Source organism: Bufo gargarizans, chromosome 9 (genome assembly GCF_014858855.1).
Source record: "Bufo gargarizans isolate SCDJY-AF-19 chromosome 9, ASM1485885v1, whole genome shotgun sequence".
NCBI classification, from domain to species: Eukaryota; Metazoa; Chordata; class Amphibia; order Anura; family Bufonidae; genus Bufo; species Bufo gargarizans.
In genome coordinates this window covers 185,384,257-185,407,016 of record NC_058088.1, presented here as the reverse complement: position 1 = coordinate 185,407,016, position 22,760 = coordinate 185,384,257, and the positions used below count along the sequence as shown (strand labels likewise).

Genomic DNA, 22,760 nt, shown 5'->3' with positions numbered 1-22,760 from the left:
CTGTGTCCACAAGCTGTGGTACTGAATGGGTTAAGCACCTGTGCCCACAGGCTGTGGCAGTAAAGACGCCCAGTACCTGGCTGCGCACACAGGCGAACCGTCTGCGGTGACTAAGAGGTTAATCCTTCATTCCTGGAATTTTTGGAATCCAGAACCTTGAGGTCGGACTGTACCAAATGACAGACAGGTCTGCTGGGGGAGGGAGGATCGAGGACAACCTCTGTGGTGAATGGTTTGATCTTGACGCCAGGGCTCCCCCGGGTTGGACGTGCAGTTGGTGTGTTCCTCTGGAAGCTCCTGGGTGAGCGGAGAGTGCAGGTTGGTACCTGCGGCCGGAGAGGTGAGTGCGTCTTGTGCCCGGTCATGTGACCGCCGTGTGCCCGGTCCTGTGCGCCCCCCCGGCTGCCTGACACCGTGTCTGTGACGTGGGACCGGGCGGATGTTTACAATGTGTCATGTATGTTATATGTAACCGTCTGGCGTCTTGTATGTGATGTGCCCGGTGTGTCATGTATGTGCTGTGTATCGGGCTTCTGATGTGTATGTAGTGGTGTGTGTTCTATGTGTGTAATGCTGTGTATTATGTGTGTGGTTTATGTTCTATGTATGTAATGCTGTGTATGTTGTATATATGTAATGTTCTGTATGTGTCATGTTTTCTATACACTGTGCTATAACACGTATGTGTGCGCTGATATCCTATGTACATGCTTGCTTCCCATGTTTTGTGACCCTATATACTGTGGATACATGTGTACTATGTCTGTTACATGTATGTGCTGGTATGACCGGCCGCACAGTTTGGGCAGTTCCTTTGGGGTGCATGGCGCCATATACGTGTACTGCGCAGATATTGGGGTTGTCAGTGACCCGGGTACACCCACCGCCTGCCCCGCAGCACGGCTAGACGGCACCTCCGCCATTGGTAAGCTGCCACCTCGCCATCTGCCTGCCGCCAGACTGTTTACGCTTGTTTCCAGCGCTCCCAGCATATGGGGCGTCTGTCATGTACTTGTGACGATCCCTGCGGGTCAGACAGCACCCCCGTATACCGCAGTCCGCCATGCCCCCCAACACTAATACCGCCTTGGCGGGCGGCCGACCCAGCTTTTCCAGGGCCTTGAAGGGCCAATATATACTTTTTACTGTCAGAAAGGGCAGCCTGTGTCCTGGCGGCCATATTGGTTGTCAGTATTTAACATACAGGAAATAATAAAAATAATTGATGTCACCGCCTCCGGGGCTGAATATAATTTTCAGGAATTTGGGTGAGGTGCAGGTGACGAGAGAACATGGGGGGGCGCAGGCGGACGGGTTGTGCAGGCCCCGCCATACACCCTATTTGGGGCGATCATTTTGGCCCTCCTGTGAATTCCATGGTCAGCCAATCCCGATATGGTCGCTGTGACGGGTACCAGAGGTTGTCACCCTTGTTTTCCTGAAAGCTGGGTGACAAGGCTTGCTGTATAAACTGCCACCCAGCTTTCCCAGAAACCGATAAACCTAAGAAAAGTGCGGACGAGGGTGACGGGCCTTTAAAAAGCAGCATTGCAGGAGCTAAAATAGTAGGTACTGAAAGTGCATTTCAGGGTGGCTGTATACACTTTCTGATGTACCGTTCCTTTAATTAAAGGAGCACTCTGCCCATGTCTTGCATGGGCCTAAGGGGGCGGGGCACGATGCAATCCTGTAAACTATACCAAAGAGAGAATCCTTGTCATGCCCCGCCCCTTCAGATCCTGCGCTGGCCTTAAGACAGAGCATCCCTTTAAGGAGTATTTCCACCATTGCATTACCCTCGTGGGGTGTTCGGGTCAGCACCGCGCAGATGTCCACCGTGGGAAATGGCGGCGTCTTGGGGTCGGAGATTAACGCTGAGGGATTATGTCACAGATTGCAGCATGTGGTGTAACACGCCAGAGCGGTGCGGTCACGCGTGAAAGACTAACGTGTGAGGAGCAAGTTATGACGGGGCTGCCATGACGATGGGCGCTTAATGGGGTATCTACACCTTTAAAACACATCTATGAGGTCGCTAGGATGGTGGGGGCAGAGCATAACACAAGAGACAGTCTTTGTCATGCTCCTCCCCCCTTCTTTTAAAGGGGCCAATAGGAATACAGTAATGGTCTGAAGTGGTAAAAGTGGACTTCCCCTTTAAAAAAAAAATTATCCTGGAAAAGTCTGACCTACCTGTGTGTAAAGATGGCGGTTCAGACACGCATTCCCCCCCCACCCCGACTGAGAGAACAATGCTCCGTCTGTCAGGAACCGAAACGATTGCCACATCCTTGGCTGCCGCTCCTTCCCAGACTCTCAGGAGGCGGCAAGACTGGACCTATCATGGAGATTTCCAGGTTGTCACCCAGCTTTCCCGGGGTCGGAAATCTGCCTGGCGATACAACGATTTGCCTCTGTCATTTCCGGGCGGATTTGCACTTCTGGACTCTAGGAAAGACGGGTGACAACCCCTGCGGGAGCTGAAATGGCGGCCATGTTAGAAAAAGCTGGTTATCGGCCACAGGAGGGGGCAGGGTGCAGTGACAGGAGGTCCCGAAATCCCTGCCCCCTGCTGAGGACTCCCTAGTAACATTTCCATACCCAGGTGTGAATAACGCCACCGGCTGTGGCCCTTTAAGGGTTTCCATTCACTTCAATTTTGTGAACAGGCCCCTATTGACATGCGCAAGCTATAGATACCAGCCATTGAATTGTCAGCTATAGAAAGTGGGGGCGGCCATTTTGAGAATGTCTAGTGGGTCTTTCCCAGTCAGACGTAGCCGGCCGCTACTGGGCGAAAAACAAGGAGAAGGCAGTGGCCAATGTAGGAAGTGACCGTTGCCCATGGCAACTAATCACAGCGCCACTTGGGGCAGGAAGCTGTCTGTGTTGCCCTTAGTGACCAATCACAGCGCTGCTTGCATGTTTCATGAGCAGGGTGCAGAATGATAGCTGTGCTGTGATTGGTTAATACTGACGCTGCTTTTCTCCACGTCATGGGCCGGCACTGGGCCACACAGGGGTTATTGCTGTCCTGTGTCCCCGCCCTCCTGGGGGTCAGAACATTAGGATTCAGTGAGGACAGGAAGCGGTCATGTATGTAGCATGGGAGCTGGAGCGTCTGCGGGTGAGTCAGTGCTGGGAGTGTGCCCTCACCTGCCGGGTGCACTGCTGCCTTCTGCCCTCACTTGTATTGAGCAATAGCCGGGCGGATTTATAGACACTTCCTTATGGGCCGGATATTAACCAGGAGAACCGGCTGCACAGCTGGTGTATCTAAGCTTGTCATGTGTGATACGGCGATTGTGATGCTAGTGTATCTAATCCTGTCATCTGTGGTACTGTCTGAGCTGGTGTATCTACATAGGTCGTGTGTGATACTGCATGCTGAGCTCGCGTATCTAAGCCTGTTATGTGTGATATTGCACGCTGAGCTTGCGTATCTAAGCCTGTTATGTGTGATACTGCATGCTGAGCGGGTGTATCTAAGCTTGTCATGTGTGATACTGTGATTGTGAACCTGCCTTGTGTGATGCTAGTGTATCTAATCCTGTCATCTGTGGTACTGTCTGATGAGCTCACGTATCTAAGCCTGTGATGCGTGATACTGCCTGCTGAGCGGGTGTATCTGAACCTATTACGTTTGATACTGTCTCTGTATCTAAGACTATCATGTGTGGTAGTGTTTGGTGACCTGGAGCTTCTAAGTCGATGCGTTATACTGTCTGATGTGTTGGTGTATCTAAGCTTATGAGTGATACTGTCTGATGAGCGTGTGTATCAAAGCCTGTTATGTGTGATACTGACTTCAAAGCCAGTGTATCTAAGCCTATGGTGTGTGACGGTATAAAATGACTGCAGAGCTGGTGTAACGTAGCCTGTCATATGTGATACTATCTGCTGATCCCATGTATCTAAGCCTATCATATGGATACTGTCATAGAAGTTGGTGTATCTAAGCCTATCCTGTGATACTGTCTGTTGATATGATGTATCTAAGTCTGTCATGTGTGATACAGCTTCAGAACCACACAGCACTAGAATGGTGCAGTGCAATGGCCTCAGGTCACAGGAAGTGGTGCATTTCTGGGCGACCCTGTCACACCTGATGATGTCATCATTACCTGTACTACCCGGGATGTAGCAGTGATGACATCAGATAGCGGCGGAGAATGACACGACTGTGAGCCAGAGGGTTACGTATCTATCGCCTAGACTGGTATCGCTGTGAAATCTACAGGCCCAGCGCCCGACTCCTGGCGCCCGCCTAGAGATTGCCCGGGCTCCTGGCACCCGCCCAGGGATGTCTGTCCATAGAGACACAGGTGCAATTTACATTTAAAGGGCTCCAGGGTCGTCAGTTAGAAAATGGTTCTACAACCGGGAGCGGGCTGGCCTGTGAGCTGTCAGTCTTGTGTCTTTAAATAATACCGTACCCGTCAGTCCGGATCTGATCCTACCAGGAAAACCGCAGATCTACCGCTATAGTAATGTCAATAAAGTCTAGTCCCTCTACGGCTGTCAGCGGGGTTGTCAGGGGCCCGGCGCTGTGCGGCTGCCCTAGGTGTGTCCGCTCGATCACCAGGCGGGGAGTGTGATTATTATAAGCGTATAATTGCCGCTCTGATGACATCATCGCAGTGGCCACAGCCTGTTATTTATACTCTGAAAACTATTTGCCCCCCTCCTCCGCTGCGGTGACCTGCCCTGGTGAATCACCGGGCGACTCCGTACAACCCGTCCTTCAGATAACTTTACTGTATGTTACGTAAGGCGCCGGGCACCGCACGTACATGTGAACTGGCGCAGTGACGACTGCAACCAAGGGCATCTGTTGAGATTGTGCCGCCACCTGTTCACCTTGCCCCTAGGACAACCCTTACGGGAGCCATAAGGGTGGTCATATCCAATAGAATAGTAAATAAAGATGTAGCAGAGCTGAGTTTGTCATTGCGCTTAATTTGATGCCAGTTATAGACACCTTCTGATATTGCACTGCTGTGTCACCTGCTCGGCTCTGCAGTGCTGACTGACTCGGCTCTGCTTGGTCACCCACAGTATTACTGCGTTACGGCCATCTATTTAAATTTTTTTAAAGTGCCACCTCTTATTGATGGGTCTTCTCTGTCTTGATTTCAGATTTGGGGCGGCGTTGCGAGGTGAATGGCTGTCTGCTGGGCCCCAAACGGTAAGAAAAGGGAATATGGCCGCCCAAGGGGGGGGGGGGGATAAACGGTGATCCGGCAGCTGGGTAGGTGCCCATTCACACTGCCGCTAAAATCGGAGGTCCGTTTCTGGGAAAGCTGGGTGCCAGCCATTAGGGCTGCCTGGGCCTGATTTAAAGGGACAAGGCTAAATGACATGTGACCGTAATGGAACAACCCCTTTAAGAGACCACAGCATCCCCCTTCACTGCACAACGGCGGCCCAACCGCCTACCGTACAGGCATCACTCAGGCCTCTTTCACGCGAACGTGTGCACGCTCCGTGGCCATATTGCAGACCCGCAATATACGGGGCGCCGTTCCGTGTGCATTCAGCATCACGGTGGCGGACCCATTCACTTGAATGGGTCCGGAGATGCGGAACGGAAGCACTACGGAGTGCTTCTGTGGGGTTTCATCCCTTACTTCCATTCCGCAAAAAGATAGGACATGTTCTATCTTTTTGCGGAACGGGCGGATCGCGGACCCATTAAAGTGAATGGGTCCGCGATCCGCTGCGGCTGCCCCACGGTCGGTGTTTGTGCATTGCGGCCCGCAGCACGGCCACGAGGCGCACACATTTGTGTGCAAGAGGCCTTAAAGGGAGTGTGGAGCTTGCAATGCCCTGCACAGCCAAGTGGCCGTGAGCGCTGCTCTGAAGGCGCAGGAGCTGTACACCAGAGCTGTGTCCCCCTCCATTCACAGGATCGCTGGGGGTCCCAGAGTTCGGGCCCCTACAACTATAAAGCAATGCCGTATCCTAATTTTATACGCCATCTTTTAAAGGGGTTGTCTAGGACTGCTTTTTTATTTTATTTTATTTTACACAAAACAGCGCCACCCCTGTGCACAGGTTGTGTCTATCGCCGCTCAGCTCCATTGGAGTCAGACCGACCTGCAATACTGCACACAACCTGTGGACAGGGGTGGCACTCATTTAGTAAGAAAGTAGCCATGTTTTTCTAATGCTCAACAACCCCTTTAAATTAAAGGGGTTGTCCAGGATTAGATACAACACGGCTGTTTTCTTTCAGAAACAGCGCCACCCATGGTTACAGGTTGTGTGCACAATTGCAGGTTGGAGCTGAGCGGCAACACCAGACACAACCTGTGCACAGGGGTGGCGATGTTTTTAGCGGAAAGCAGCCATGTTTTTCTTACCTGTGACCACCCCTTTAAATTTATTTGTAGTGCAATTTGAGGAGAGCGCATTCTGCAGGTAGCGGCGCGGACAATGGTCTGTATTGTGTTAATGAGTGACAGGCATGTTGTCAAACCTCCTGTATGAGATCAGAGGCTCAGGACCCGCAGATCCCGGGTGACGCCGGCGACGTACACAATCCCCGGCTTGTTACACAGGATTACGTGTTTGTTTGCAGTGACAGGGATGCCGACCGCTCGGTGATTCAGCTGTGACCTTTGGCATGGTAACACCGGGGGAGAGGAAGCTGCACGGCCCCTGGCACAGAGGATGCCCATCGACCTCAGTCAGAGAAAGGAAATCTACCTTTGTTGCCCATAGCAACCAATCACAGCACAGCTTTCATTTTACCACAGCCAGATCTGAAATGAAAGCTGCTCTGTGATTGGTTGCTAGGGGCAACAAAGGCAGCCTTCCTCTCCCAGCAGGCTCTTTTCACTTCAGTGGAGAATGTGCATGCTGGGAGTTGTAGTTGTAGACTCCTGGTCTACCTAGGCAGTCTTATTAGTCACTATATGGCAGTTTTATTAATGCCTTGTATGGTGGTATATGTACAATGTATGGCCCTGTTACCTATGCACACTATGGCAGTATCCTAGTGCCTTGTATGGTGGTATTTGTACATTGTATGGCACTGTTACCTAGGCTCTATATGGCAGTATTACTAGTGACTTGTATGGTGGTATTTGTACATTGTATGGCCCTGTTACCTTTGCACACTATGGCAGTATTACTAGTGCCCTGTATGGTGGTATTTGTACACTGTATGGCCCTGTTACTGAGGCATTATATGGCAGTATTACTAGTGCTTTGTATGGTGGTATTTGTACACTGTATGGCCCTGTTACTGAGGCATTATATGGCAGTATTACTGGTGGTATTTGTACACTGTATGGCACTGTTACTGAGGCATTATATGGCAGTATTACTGGTGGTATTTGTACACTGTATGGCCCTGTTACTGAGGCATTATATGGCAGTATTACTGGTGGTATTTGTACACTGTATGGCCCTGTTACTGAGGCATTATATGGCAGTATTACTGGTGGTATTTGTACACTGTATGGCACTGTTACTGAGGCATTATATGGCAGTATTACTAGTGCTTTGTATGGTGGTATTTGGGCACTGTATGGCACTGTTACTTGGGCACTATATGACAGTATTACTAGTACACTGTATGGCACATCGAAATTTAAGGTTGGATTTGCATGGTCCGGACGCCGCTCTTATCTGTGAAGCAGATGTCCTTGGAGTTGGTGTTTTCGTTCCTTTGACATCAGGCATTTGGTGTCTGGGGGGGGGGGGGGGGGGTCCTTTCAGAAGTTTATTGGTGCTGGAACTTTTCCTCCCCCCTCCCCCATCAATCTCCTTTCATTCCTCATTTCTATTGACCTGGCAGAAGCCAGCTCTGCAGGGGAGAGCACGGTGCGGGGGTTGAGGGTGGTCTATAGTACGGTTGTATATAGATTATGTATATGTGTGTACTATATGCGGCGCTGTAGTTCCCCTTCCTCTGACCGCTCTCTTATCTCTCCAGGCTTCCCTCAGCGCTGGTAGGAGCTCCAGAACAAATATGGAGGTGAAAGGTCCCTGCAGCATCGCCACGTCAGGTAAAGTGCACTATATGGGGGTATAAACTATATGTCCATTTACACCCGCCATTGATCTGCTCTGTGGTTGACGACCCCCCCCCCCCCCCCCGTCTGGTATCCACTGTCCTGTATCAGCCATGTTTGAGTCCAGTATGGCCGCCAAACGCAGCTGATCGGGCTCTCTGTGTGCTAAGGCCGAGTATGGAGGGAATCTCGAAAAACCGCCCCTCAGTGCACATACTGCCTTTCTATATACAATCCATAGCCCCAGGCCTCGAAGCTGAGATAATGCCCCCCCCCCCCCCCCCTCCAGGGATATACTACATCTGTGGGTGCAGCTGGACCCGATTAACGGCTCCCCCAAAGTTGTCACACCCCAGATTTCTGCTTTTCCTCTGTATGGAGCTATATACCCGCCTGTATACCGCACCCCTGCTGCTCCACACACGGGGAGTGCAGGAATTCCATGCTGCCAGCTGTTGTGCTGCTCTCAGATTGTTATCGGCATCTGGGGGTTGTGAGTGAGGACGGGAACAAGTCACCGCAAGTGTGAGCACCGCTCACTACATGCCGGTTTAGCTTGGAGGGCGTATTAGGGTGGGTGAGTAGGTGCCTCGTATTAGGAGGGGTGCACCGTCTAGGAGTAGTGCCGCCCACTCGGCAATATTTATAGCCGTCCCCATTATGTTTAGGGGGCTATATGGCAGTATTATTATTGCCTTCTATTTGGGAACTGTAAAGTTCTGTTATCTTGAGGCTATATGGTAATATTATTAGTTCATTCTATGGTAGTATTTGGGCACTATATGGTAGTTACTTAAGGAAGTATTTGGCAGTATTATTAATGTCCTTGTATGGTGGTGTCTGGGCACTGTATGGTACTGTTACTTAGGCAGTATATGGCAGTATTATTAGTGCCCTGTATGGTGGTGTCTGGGCACTGTATGGTACTGTTACTTAGACAGTATATGGCAGTATTATTAATGTCTTATATGGTGGGGGCACAGGCACTACCATTGCCAGTTTTCCTTATATTCACTGTGATGGCGGGATCCTGTGAGATGTCTATAACCAGGGTGATTGTGACTCCTCGTGTGATCTATATGACCATATATCTCCGCAGGTGGTGCCCTGCTGGACGCCTCCTCTAAGCAGAGAGCCCACCTGATCTCCGACCTGTCAGAGAAGCAGCGAGACCTCCAGGAGTCGCTGAGACAGAAAGTCAATGAGCTGCGGCGGCTGTGCCTGCAGGAGGCGGTGAGTACTGGGGCCCCTCTAAGTAATGGGTCACTTAATGGTGTGGGGGGCGGTGAGTACTGGGGCCCTCTGTAAGTAATAGGTCACATACAGGTGTAGGAGGCGGTGAGTACCAGAGCCCCTCTGTAAGTAATGGGTCACTTACTGGTGTGGGGGGGCGGTCAGTACCAGGCCCCTCTGTAAGTAATAGGTCACATACAGGTGTAGGAGGCGGTGAGTACCAGGGCCCCTCTGTAAGTAATGGGTCACTTACTGGTGTGGGGGGCGGTGAGTACCAGGCCCCTCTGTAAGTAAAGGGTCACTTACTGGTGTGGGGGGCGGTCAGTACCAGGCCCCTCTGTAAGTAATGGGTCACTTACTGGTGTGGAGGGGGGGGGGGGGGCGTGCTCCTGTGCACACAGGAAACGCAAAAGATGATACCTGTCACAAAAGCCTCCAAACTTCCAGTTCACACGCTGCCTACTGGGGGGGAGGGAGGTGACGATCGTCCTGGGGGTATTTGTCACTCCCAGCAGCGGCCGGCCGTCACTTTCGGAGCCCTGCAGCTGTTACATGCACATATGGGGGTCCCGGGGGCAGGGATTTGTCCGGACTTCCTGTCTGGCAGAAAATGGCTGATAACAGGGAGCAATAGAGAACATTCACTGGAGATAAGATAACGGGCTTACTGTCCCTTTTAAAGGTCTCAGTGGGACCGGCTGACCATCTAATGTGTATGGGGGGTCTTCTCCAGTGTTAGGGGTGGGGGGAATGAGGCTGTTGGATTTCAACATGCCCAATCCATTGGTTCTCAGGGCAGATAAGCCATCGGCAGAGGTGTCTGACTGCTACTTTCTCCCCTCTCCCCTGCAGAACACACGCATGCATGGCCGACCTGTGCATGCATGTGTACAAAGAGGCCGGGAGGGATAGGCATGGGCCAAATGCTGTCTAAAGGGTATTGTCTTCTTAAGGTCAACAGCTCTCTATCCTGACTCCCCAATACACATGCATACTGGGCTGGGCTGAGCATGCATGTGTTGCCAATAAGGAGAGGGGAGAAAACTGCTGTCAGACACCTCTGGCTGTGGCTTATCTTCCAGGAGAACAAATTGTTAAAATCCAGCAGCAGAATCCTTCCTCCGACTCTGTCAGGGAAAAGCCGGGAGACCCCATACACATAGATGGCCGGCAGGTGAGGCTGACATCAGCAGCCGCAGAGCAGGTTGTCAGGTAGCAGTGACGCACTGACACAGCATGGCGGCTTATCCCTGTGTGCACCCAGCCATGATCCCTGCCCCCGCTGCCGTGACATAGGGCTGCCTGTGTGCACAGTCCCCTATGGCTCTCCTAATCCAGTACTGACCTGTGCCCCATTATTCTCCTCTTTAGGAACTGACGGGGCAGGTCCCCCCGGAGTACCCCTTGGAGTATGGCGAGAGACCCCCAATCGTGACAAAGAGACAGAGGGCATTTCGAGTGAGCGCATCCACTGTAACCAGAGCAGAGGTGAGTAGATGCAGGGTCTACAAGACGTCAGGTGAGAGAGGCTTGATCAGTGGGGGTCTAACCGATAGCCGCCCCCCCCACCAGAACAGGAGACCACGATCCTCTGACTAGATGCCCCTGCTGCTCTATACAAAGCCCATAGCACCATTGAAAACCGAGCAACTAACTGCGCTCCAGCTACTGGTACATTAAAGGGGTTTTCCAAGGTCCTGATATTGACGGCCTGTCCTCAGGACCCCTTGGTGGGGGTCCGACAGCCGCCACTCCCTCCGATCAGCTGTTTGAAGAGGTTGCGACGCACCATTGAAAGCTGCGGTCCCTTCCTAGTCCAGTGATGTCATAGGACACGTGGCCTTTGCGCAGCTCAGTCCCGTTCAAGTGAATGCTCATGGGGTGCAATACCAAGCACAGCCACTAAACGATGGACGGCGCTGTGCATCCTCAAACAGCAGAGCAGCGGGGGTCTCTGGTGTCGGACCCCCTGCCGCTCTGATATTGATGACTTATCAGGAGGATAAATTATCAATATTTGACACCTATAAAACCCCCTTAATACCGCTACGGTGATTCCTCACGCCTAGGATTGTGTGTGTGTGTGTGTTTTTTCTCTCCACCAGAGAGCCAAATCCAGCTGTTGCTTCCAGCAGGAAGAGCAGAGATCTCAGACTGACAGTGAAACTCTTGCTGCATCTGAATGAACATGGCTTGCTTCCAATCACGTCAGGTGCTCGTTTAGGGTCCCGCAGCCCGTCCTTGGTAGAAAACTCTGTGGATGACCTTGAGGCTCACTCCTAATCGCGTTGTTGTTCGTCCTCCTCGGATCTGGAGTATTATAGACCAGTTGGCCGATATTACAATTTTTTATTTTTTTTTATAAATTACAGACGTGGACAAAATTGTTGGTACCCTTTGGTCAATGAAAGAAAAAGTCACAATGGTCACAGAAATAACTTTAATCTGACAAAAGTAATAATAAATTAAAATTCTATAAATGTTAACCAATGAAAGTCAGACATTGTTTTTCAACCATGCTTCAACAGAATTATGTAAAAAAATAAACTCATGAAACAGGCATGGACAAAAATGATGGTACCCCTAGAAAACACAGAACATAATGTGACCAAAGGGACATGTTAATTCAAGGTGTGTCCACTAATTAGCATCACAGGTGTCTACAACCTTGTAATCAGCCATTGGGCCTATATATATGGCTCCAGGTAATCACTGTGTTGTTTGGTGATATGGTGTGTACCACACTCGACATGGACCAGAGGAAGCAAAGGAAAGAGCTGTCTCAAGAGATCAGAAAGAAAATTATAGACAAGCATGTTAAAGGTAAAGGCTATAAGACCATCTCCAAGCAACTAGATGTTCCTGTGAGTACAGTTGCACATATTATTCATAAGTTTAAGATCCATGGGACTGTAGCCAACCTCCCTGGACGTGGCCGCAGGAGGAAAATTGATGACAAATCTAAGAGACGGATAATCCGAATGGTAACAAAAGAGCCTAGAAAGACTTCTAAAGAGATTCAAGGTGAACTTCATGCTCAAGGAACATCAGTGTCAGATCGCACCATCCGTCGTTGTTTGAGCCAAAGTGGACTACATGGGAGACGACCAAGGAGGACACCATTGTTGAAAACGAATCATAAAAAAGCAAGACTGGAATATGCCAAACTACATGTTGACAAGCCACAAAGCTTCTGGGAGAATGTCCTGTGGACAGATGAGACAAAAATCGAAGTTTTTGCCAAGGCACATCAGCTGTATGTTCACAGACGAAAAAATGAAGCATATCAAGAAAAGAACACTGTCCCTACTGTGAAACATGGAGGAGGCTCTGTTATGTTCTGGGGCTGCTTTGCTGCGTCTGGCACAGGGTGTCTTGAATCTGTGCAGGGTACAATGAAATCTCAAGACTATCAAGGAATTCTAGAGAGAAATGTACTAGCCAGTGTCAGAAAGCTTGGTCTCAGTCGCAGGTCATGGGTCTTGCAACAGGACAATGACCCAAAACACACCGCTAAAAACACCCAAGAATGGCTAAGAGGAAAAAATTGGACTATTCTAAAGTGGCCTTCTATGAGCCCTGACCTCAATCCTATTGAGCATCTTTGGAAGGAGCTGAAACATGCAGTCTGGAAAAGGCACCCTTCAAACCGGACACAACTGGAGCAGTTTGCTCATGAGGAGTGGGCCAAAATACCTGCTGAGAGGTGCAGATGTCTCATTGACAGTTACAGGAAGCGTTTGATTGCAGTGATTGCCTCAAAAGGTTGCGCAACAAAATATTAAGTTAGGGGTACCATCATTTTTGTCCATGCCTGTTTCATGAGTTTATTTTTTTACATAATTCTGTTGAAGCATGGTTGAAAAACAATGTCTGACTTTCATTGGTTAACATTTATAGAATTTTAATTTATTATTACTTTTGTCAGATTAAAGTTATTTCTGTGACCATTGTGACTTTTTCTTTCATTGACCAAAGGGTACCAACAATTTTGTCCACGTCTGTATAATAGATAATGAAGGATTGAGATTCATGACTGCCACCTACTGGCTGATTGTGGAATTGCAGCTGTGACAGTATATAGGTTACAACAAGCCCTGGGTGTGGTCTCCAGCATGTTCCTGTTGTGAAACTACAACTCCTAGTATGCTCTGACAGCCGCCTTGGTCTGCACTGCATCCTCGCAGTACAAATGGGGATATATATATTTATTATATTATATTGTTTTTATATTTTTTTGCAGGAGGTACAGCTGGAGCGGTTGGAGAGGGACTTCTCTCTGCAGCTGCAGATGGCAGAGGCGGCCCGGAAGCTGAGTTTGGCAGCTGAGCAGAGTGCGGAGCTGACATTGGAGCAGCGCAGGAAGCGGCGGCTTGTGTATCTGGATGCACTGCGTAGACTGCAGGAATTAGAGGAGCAGAGTAACAACCTGCGCAGGAAGCTGGGCTTGAGACCCACGCACAGAGTGCCACACAGTCTGCTGGGTAAGTGGGCGCCGCACTTATCTCTGGTGGTCTCGCACTACTAAGGTCACGTCCTATGATGGTTTGTTCTCTTTCTGTTGCAGATGAGGCGTACCAATCAGAATGCAGCTCGTTGTCGGAGAGCGCCAGCCACGGTGAGACCATTACTGACTTGTTGAGGACGTTACGGGACGTTGTGGAGAAGGTGTAAGTAACTCCTGCGCTCTTCTCCTGCAGATGACGTTCTGTCGTCCGGAATGCGTCCGTCTCCCCCGCGACTGTCTGAACATTCCCGGGCTGTCTCCAGTAGTCCAGAGAGAAGGGTTGGATGGAAGGCGTCGCCTGTAGAGCTGTACTGTGAGGTCCACAACCGGCGTAACTCCATGGCCAGTGCAGCAAGGTGAGAGCGTTGGGCTAGGACGGTCGGCCTGAGGTGCAATCGGGTGAGAAGGCCAGGGGGGCTGCTCCGAGGCTTTAATCAGAGGATCCAGCATATGGTCAAGATAGGCCGTCAGTCAGCCGTTATCTCACGCCTGTCAATTGGCAAAACAAACCAGTCACGTCACTACACATGTCCATGTGGTTGTTTTTGGTACTGCAGCTCAACCCTATTTTAGCTATTGGATGAGCGCAGTGCTGTGTTGGTTACGGCAGTAAAAGGGTTCACGGTTGGAGATACCAGGGGTCGGGCCCTCCACAATCAGACATTGAAAATCCACGTTAAAGGGGTTATCCAGGAAATAATATTGATGACCTCTCCTCAGGAAAGGTCATTAATATCATATTGGCGGTGGTCCGACACCTGGGATCCCTGCTGATCAGCTGTTAGAAGATCACCTCTTCCTAGGCCATGTTCTGTTAACGTACATCGGTCACGTGGCCTAGGAGCAGCTCGGCCCCATTGAAGTGAATGGGTGTGAGCTGCAGTACCACACACGGCCACTATACGATGGAGGGTGCTGTGCTTGGTAAGCTTCTGGGAGCCCTAAGCGTTCACCAGAGCTCTGGCGAGAACCTTGGCTCCCAGCAGGGGTGCCAGAACTCAGGCCCCCGCTGATATGATGATAATGACCTTCTCTGAGGATAGGTCTTCATTGCCATTTGCTGGATAACTCCTTTAAATGATGGCAGGACCAGAGGAGTAGAATGGAGGTGGATGGTGCAGATGCTTGGCTGTAGCCTATACTCTCTTCCATTTAGGGCTGATGCACACGACCATATGAATGGGTCCGTAATTTTGCAGAACGAGTGCGGCCCCATTCATTTCAATGGGGCCGCGAAAGATGCGGACAAATTTGTTGCTCCATTTCGTGGCCCCACAAAGAAGATAGAAAAGGCATTTCTATAACGGGCTACCCGTTCAGATCTGCAAATTGTGGAACGCACACGGCAGCATCCGCGTTTTGTCGACCGCAAAACACGGCGCAGTTATGTGAATGAGCTCATATACTGTATAATCCTGCCCAGTCAGTGATCGCAAATCCTGCTTTATATACAGCAGTGGTTTTGTTTCATTGATGGCTTTTTATTTTTCCCACCCACAGTCCCAGTCGGTCGTTTCCTCGGAGTCTGTCCAGTCTAGAGGGCCGGAGTGTCCCCGCTACCCCCATACTGAGTCGGAACGCCTGCAGCAGTTCTGCTATAAGGTAGGTTTAAGAATTAGGTGGAATACACACGGCCGTGGAACACAAACGTGAGCGGTCCGTGGTATCCCGGCCTGGCATCCTGCTATTGGCCGAAACTGCCGATTTTTTTTGTCAGGACTGACTCACCATGGCGCCAATGGTGAATTTCAACATGCCCGATCCTTTGTTCTCAAATAAGATAAGCTGCTGTCAGACAAGTCTGGCAGTGTCTTATTGCCCAAACCGTGCATGCATGTGTACGGGGAAGGGCTCCGCTGGCAACTATGGCCAGGTTAAGTCTCACATTGCCCACCTCTTGCTGTCATACTAATTGCCGATCCTTCACCTTCCAGGTCAGACGGCTCCGGATTATCTCAGAGACAATGGACTGGTAGTCAGGACTCTCAGGTGGGCTTCCCCAGCGATCGCCCCAACGTCCATTCGGCACGGAGTCGGCGCAGCAACAGCTCAGAAGCTTTAATCGAGAGACCCCCTCCTACAGAGACCCAGGGAAAACCTTCCTTCAAAAGTTCTGAAGCCCTCAGCGAGCGCCCACAGCCTGGCACAGTGCCCTCTCACCACCAGCAACGAGGGGCGAGATCTCCAGACCCCCGGACACCTAACTCCAATCCTCGGCTTCCTTACGAAGACATCCTGCTGGATTATTACATGGAACGGCAGCAGCAGCAGCAGCGAGGGTGGGTGGAACCTGATGGTCACTGGTGGGTGGAACCTGAGGCTCCGTGGTGGGCAGATCCTGACGGCAGCAGCAGCCATTACTCGCGACGGGATGGCTATTATGATGGGTATCCAGGAAGTCCAGCATTACGGAGCCGTGCTGAAACGCAGCAGCGCAGGAATGTTTCCCGCAACAAGTCGTGTGGCCCCCATTTGACTGATACTTCCCATTTCCAGCAACCTTGGCACACCGACTGCTTCCAACCACGCCCTACTCCTCAGGTTTCCCATCCGGGCCCACGTTCTCGGAGCCAACCACGGGCTCCGCCACCCGAGACGATGGAGAGGCATGTGCATAAAGCTTTGGCTCTGGAGGGACTACGGGACTGGTATCTTCGCAATTCAGCAGCCCCTGCTGGCGTGCAAAGGGGCCCTATCCCTCCTCACATGCAATATCAGCGATACTATCGCCCCGGGTACAACGATGGACACTATCAGGCTGGATCCCCCCTTCCACACTCCATCAGTTTCACTGGGGCCCCAATGCATGGCAGGTATGAAATTCTCTACTAGAAGCCACCGCCGAATTCAGATCCTCTCTGGTCCTTCGAGCTCCGCTCAGGCGTTAGTTTTATTACACTACAGCTTCTGTGATATTATAACCTTCACTTTTTTCTGTCCAGGCCAAACGCGTTTCACATATAATGTTATGCAGAGGTCTTTATATTAAAGGGGCTCTCCAGTATTACAGCTTCCGGCCTCGCGTCTGCAGTAAGCTAATATTTCTGTCTGGTAGGGCGTCAGCTCTCTATTCTCTTTGGAGGTACTTGTATCAAGCTGACAGCTCAGGGACGTGTCCTTTCTGCTGCAGCTCTCTCTCCTTCTCACAGCTCAGGAGGCAGTTGAAGGATGGAACTGAGCATGTGCAGCCTTCTGAGTGAGCAGGACAAAGAAATAAAAACTAAAAAAAACAGCAGGTGGCGCTATACAGATAGATTTTATTGCATAGCTCACTGGCTATACAAAATTTTTAATTGCATGCAATTACAAAAGTACTGAGATCCAGGTGCTGGTTTGAAACTGCAGAATATCTTTCGTGGGACAAACCCTTTAAGCTGTAATACTGGAGGATATTGAGGATTAAGCAGTGTTGCCCATAGCATCCAATCGCAACATCTACATTGTATCTCCATCTTTGAACACCATTGTATATTTATTTTACTTATTGATCCTGAGTTACATCCTGTATTATACTCCAGAGCTGCACTCACTATTCTGCTGGTGCAGTCACTGTGTACATACATTACTTATCCTGCACTGCTCCTGAGTTACATTCTGTATTATACTCCAGAGCTGCACTCACTATTCTGCTGGTGCAGTCACTGTGTACATACATTACTTATCCTGTACTGATCCTGAGTTACATCCTGTATTATACTCCAGAGCTGCACTCACTATTCTGCTGGTGCAGTCACTGTGTACAATGGTGTGTGAAGATGGACATGTGGATCAATTGGGACTTTTTATTGTTGTTGTTTGTTGAGATTTTAGTGCTAGGACCCGGTCATCGTGCCCTATGGCGCTGTGACTGCATCTGTCGCCACTTTAAGGCAGACTGGAAAATGATAGCGGCACACTGGTTGCTATTGGACCCTGCCCCCCCCCCCCCCCCCCTGTACTGACGGCACAGGGGGGACGCTCCTCACCCTGACATTATATCTGAAACCTCTCTTTTTGTGCTAGAATTGCTTTGTGTTTTTGTACCTTGCAAAGTGTGGCCCCGCCGCGTCCAGGGACCTTCCCAGGATACAGACCTTATTATCCCCTGTGCTTCATAACCATGAACCGCCAAGTGAGCGCTCTGTCTGTGGGAAAGCTGGGCGACAACCAAGATGGCCGCCATTATAACCTACTGTATACCGTTTGCGCCCAGGTCCGTCTCTGCTCCCATGCTGTAGTCACCCAGCTTTCCAAGGCTCCTATATACCTTATCCTACCGCTCTATGTCCTGGTATGCGATTTACTATCCAAGACTATGCTCCGGTTGGTCGCTAAGCCTGTGGCAGCAGTACTGGCGGCCATATTGGTCATCACTAGCGGTAGGAGACGGCCAGCGTGGGGCTACACTTTGCATTCTCAGTAGATTTGAGCCGCTTTGTAATTTTCTAATGCCTTGTTTCTGCTTCCCCCCCCCCCCCCCCCCCCCTTCTTTCCTGTCCTCCATCTTGCTCCCCCCTCCGCCATATCGCACCTCCACCCATCGCATATTCCACGGCACACACAAACTTTAACCCCCCCCCCTTCTTCTATCTTCTTGCTTTTCCGCCAAAACGCTCCTCATTCCAACGCAATGCACCCCCAATGATGCCACGCCACACACACGACACCCCTCCCCCACCCCATCTATCACTGGCTGCTTCACCAGACACTTTACAGAGTACGTTGACGAAGAATTGTACAACCAGTCGACCGCGCTGAACCGGACGCAAGGACAGCGGTCGACTGAGGGCACGCCGCCCGGGACTTTAGTCTGACACTGGAACCCCGATCCTGCAAGGGATGCACCCGCACGAAGACCGATCTTCCAAGGGAGAGAACCCCCAAAATCCTCCACCGACGGTTCTGCAGCAATGAACCAGCGTGAGTGGAGCAGGACGCGGAAGGATCCGCGGCGGATCCAGAGGCTCCGATGTCCGTCCTTGCCTCTTGTGCAATAAGTACCCCCTCGAATTTGCGCAGAGAGAGAGATTTGTTTTGCTGCAGGGGGACTGTTCCGTATTTTTTCGCCAAGTATGACGTGCCTCCCTGGCGGGGGTTGTATTATCTATAGGACGGTTCTATGTCTCGCTCGGCTATTACGTGTTCTGTACAGTCGCCGGCGTCCCTCTCCCGCAGTGAAGAAAGATTTCCCTACGGACACTTTAATGAAGCCGCCGCTTATCTCGCTAGGAGCCATGACCTTCAAAAGGATGTAGCAGAGCTCAGCGGGTGACTACTTGCTATCACAGCGCTCCCAGACCCTCCCTACTGTATATCTGGCTATTGCTGTCTTCACGCTGAATCTTAGAAGAAGAGACACTGGAGAGAGATGACGGGGCGGGCGGAGGTCTCGCCCCGGGGTGGACGGGGGGCCGAGCTGGACTCGCTGCCTCCGATCAGTTTGGATCATCGCAAGAAAAAATATATAAATGGCCGGACGTTGTCATATCTTGTGGTTACTTTTAACTGTTACTAACACTGAGTTGTGACTGGATAACACTGTGCAATATGTACAAAGCGGACATTTTGTCGGGTCCGTGGGGGCGGGACCTTAATTTGTTATTGGTTGGGACGATTTAACAATAAATGATGAAATGGAAAAAAAAAAATGTAATTTGTCATCTTCACCTATAGAAATGTCAGGTCACAGGAGCAGTCTTAAAGGGGATGTCCAGAATTCAATACTCTCATCATCCAGCCATGAAATACATGCTCGATTTTTAGATCCCACAGCAGTGACTAGTATGGCCGTGGTGAAGAGGCATGGTATGTGGCGGTACGGACACTGCTCGCAGCCGCTGTGAAGATTGTGGACAACTGCATAAATAGCATTAGCCCCTAGTTTATTAATCCTGGACCTCCAGACCCCCATATCAGACCCTAGACCAGACTTCCAGACCCCCATATTAGACCAGACCCTCAGACCCCTATATCAGACCTCAGATCACACAAAAATGAATAAATTAACTTCCCTCTCCTGGTCCGGCATTCTCCCCTGTTCTCTTCTTTTCTTGGGGCCCGCGCTGCACAGTCACCTGATTGCCTGCAGCGTCATTTCACAGTGCGCTCTGTATGTCCTGACGCTGCAGGCAGACAGGAGACAGCAGCGCGGGACCTGAGAAGAGCAAGCAGGAGGAGGGGTAAGTACAGCGCTTCACTCCCTGCATACTAGTGAGTGCTCCCATAATGGAAGCGCTCACTAATATACCCTTTATAAGATGCAGTGCATCTTATAAAGGGAAAAGTACAGTACCCCTGGCAAAAGGGGCCCTCTGGGCTCCCCTGGCTTGGGGCCTGGTCACAACTGTAAGTGTTGCGACCCCTATAGCTATGCCAGTACTGCTGGTGCAGTCACTGTGTACATACATTACTTATCCTGTACTGATCCTGAGTTACATTCTGTATTATACTCCAGAGCTGCACTCACTATTCTGCTGGTGCAGTCACTGTGTACATACATTACTTATCCTGTACTGATCCTGAGTTACATTCTGTATTATACTCCAGAGCTGCACTCACTATTCTGCTGGTGCAGTCACTGTGTACATTACATTACTTATCCTGTACTGATCCTGAGTTACATCCTGTATTATACTCCAGAGCTGCACTCACTATTCTGCTGGTGCAGTCACTGTGTACATACATTACTTATCCTGTACTGATCCTGAGTTACATCCTGTATTATACTCCAGAGCAGCACTCACTATTCTGCTGGTGCAGTCACTGTGTACATACATTACTTATCCTGTACTGATCCTGAGTTACATCCTGTATTATACTCCAGAGCTGCACTCACTGTTCTGCTGGTGCAGTCACTGTGTACATACATTACTTATCCTGTACTGATCCTGAGTTACATCCTGTATTATACTCCAGAGCTGCACTCACTATTCTGCTGGTGCAGTCACTGTGTACATACATTACTTATCCTGTACTGATCCTGAGTTACATCCTGTATTATACCCCAGAGCTGCACTCACTATTCTGCTGGTGCAGTCACTGTGTACATACATTACTTATCCTGTACTGATCCTGAGTTACATCCTGTATTATACTCCAGAGCTGCACTCACTATTCTGCTGGTGCAGTCACTGTGTACATACATTACTTATCCTGTACTGATCCTGAGTTACATCCTGTATTATACTCCAGAGCTGCACTCACTATTCTGCTGGTGCAGTCACTGTGTACATACATTACTTATCCTGTACTGATCCTGAGTTACATCCTGTATTATACTTCAGAGCTGCACTCACTATTCTGCTGGTGCAGTCACTGTGTACATTCATTACTTATCCTGTCTTATACCTTTCTATAGTCGCCCACTTTCCTGGAGTGGGACAGATGGGGTGACCACTGAACATGGCAGGGAGGGTGGGGGGCTGACGTGCACACGTCCACATCCGATTTATTTCCTACCGCTGATGGCGTCTGAGTCTGCACTTTACTCCGGCACCATTTTGGAAACATGGACTGAAACTCATGGATCAGGGGCAGCGCCACGGACACGGCGGTGTGAATGAGGCCTTAAAGTGTAATGGTGACCCCTGCTCTCCGCTTCATTGCCTTCAGTGTGTTTTCTGTGGCAGAAACTTCAGCAAAAACAAAACGCCCTGTCTGCCCATAGATAAAAACGTGACTCCGCGCTGGCGAATATTCCACTGGTGGATTTAGAATCCTCCTTGCGGATCCTATGGTGCGTATTTTCCACCTCCGTCATCTTTAGTGTGGAATACGCGTCATCAAAACGCACGGCCCGTGGCAGGTATTTCCTATCAAAAATCAATGGGCGTACGCAGATCTTATTGGGCCCCATAACAAGACAGTATGGGCCCCCCTGCCCCCACCCAGTTTCCCAGTATGAGAGCGTCAATCACTCCCAGGCAATGTAGAAGGCAAAGCACAACGCTCCAGATTTCTGAAGATTTTTTTTTTAAAGAAATTTAATAAAAAAAAAAAAAAAAGGTCAGACTCGGGCTCTCCTAACGACAATAGGCCATAAAACGTGGAACGGGTGCTTCATAAATGTGGCGCTCCTTCTGAACAGCGCATTTCCCGATGCATTTTATACAAAACCACTGGCATCAGTACACTGCGTCCCTTCTATTAAAAAGCTGTCTGTCTGCAGCCACCACTAGGGGGAGCTCAGTGCATAGGAATAGACATGAGCCAATTGATTTGTCTCCTCAAGCAGGGTTCTGCGCCAAAGATGAGGACGCTCCCCGTGCGGGTCCATTGACAACTCCTGATAATATTGCACTTGCTTCCGCTTCTGGGGCAGCGACTGCTTGTGCATGGGTGCACTCGCATCAGCAGCGCAGGTGCAAGACTATCAAGACCGGTCCTGTCAATCAAGAGGCAGGGGGCGTGTCCTCAGCTTGCATGATGAGACAGATTGATTACGGGCTTGTTCACACGACCGTGCCGTGTTTTGCGGATCCGCAAAAACACGGATGCCGTCCGTGTTCCTTCCGCAATTTGCGGAACGGACGGACCTTTAAAGAAATGCCTATTTTTGTCCACGGAACGGAGCAACGGATGCGGACAGCACACGGAGTGGTATCCGCATCTTTTGCGGCCCCGTTGAAGTGAATGGGTCCGCACCCAAGCCTCAAAAAATGCGTCTCTGATGCGGAACAAAACCACGGTCGTGTGAATGAGCCCTGATTCACTCATCTCTACATAGGAAGAAATACAGTTACCGTTAACTGAAAAAGAAGCTGTAGTCATCTGTTTGCACTGAGCTCCCCCTAGTGGCGGCTACACGAAAATGCTGTGTTTTTACATCTGAAAGAGGAGGCGTTCAGGGGGGCTGTCGCACTTCAGCAAATGGCATTTATCATGTACACAGGCGGGTTGTCCCGTCATGGACATTGGGGGCATATCGCCCGGATGTGCCCTTAATGTGTGATAGGTGCGGGTCCCACCTCTGGAACCCGCACCTTTCCTCCGAATGGAGCCGGCAAAAGGGACTCATG

At 50.3% G+C, this 22,760-nt stretch overlaps 1 protein-coding gene across 3 annotated transcripts; it reads left to right on the top strand.

Moving 5' to 3' along the window:
• The first annotated feature begins 271 nt into the window (after positions 1-271).
• On the top strand, positions 272-19,377 carry LOC122919505 (coiled-coil domain-containing protein 120-like). Of its 3 annotated transcripts, none has more exons than XM_044268572.1 (11): positions 272-340; positions 5,140-5,188; positions 7,946-8,018; positions 9,124-9,257; positions 10,629-10,745; positions 13,501-13,741; positions 13,825-13,875; positions 13,958-14,120; positions 15,265-15,366; positions 15,699-16,577; positions 18,449-19,377. In XM_044268572.1, exons 3-11 carry the CDS (start codon positions 7,982-7,984, stop codon positions 18,555-18,557), a joined length of 1,833 nt encoding a protein of 610 aa, XP_044124507.1. In that variant the 5' UTR covers positions 272-340; positions 5,140-5,188; positions 7,946-7,981; the 3' UTR covers positions 18,558-19,377. The 3 variants fall into 3 exon arrangements, with proteins under 3 accessions (XP_044124507.1, XP_044124509.1, XP_044124508.1); XM_044268573.1 differs by having other exon boundaries at positions 293-318; XM_044268574.1 differs by lacking the exon at positions 5,140-5,188 and having other exon boundaries at positions 284-340.
• The last annotated feature ends 3,383 nt before the right edge of the window (positions 19,378-22,760 follow it).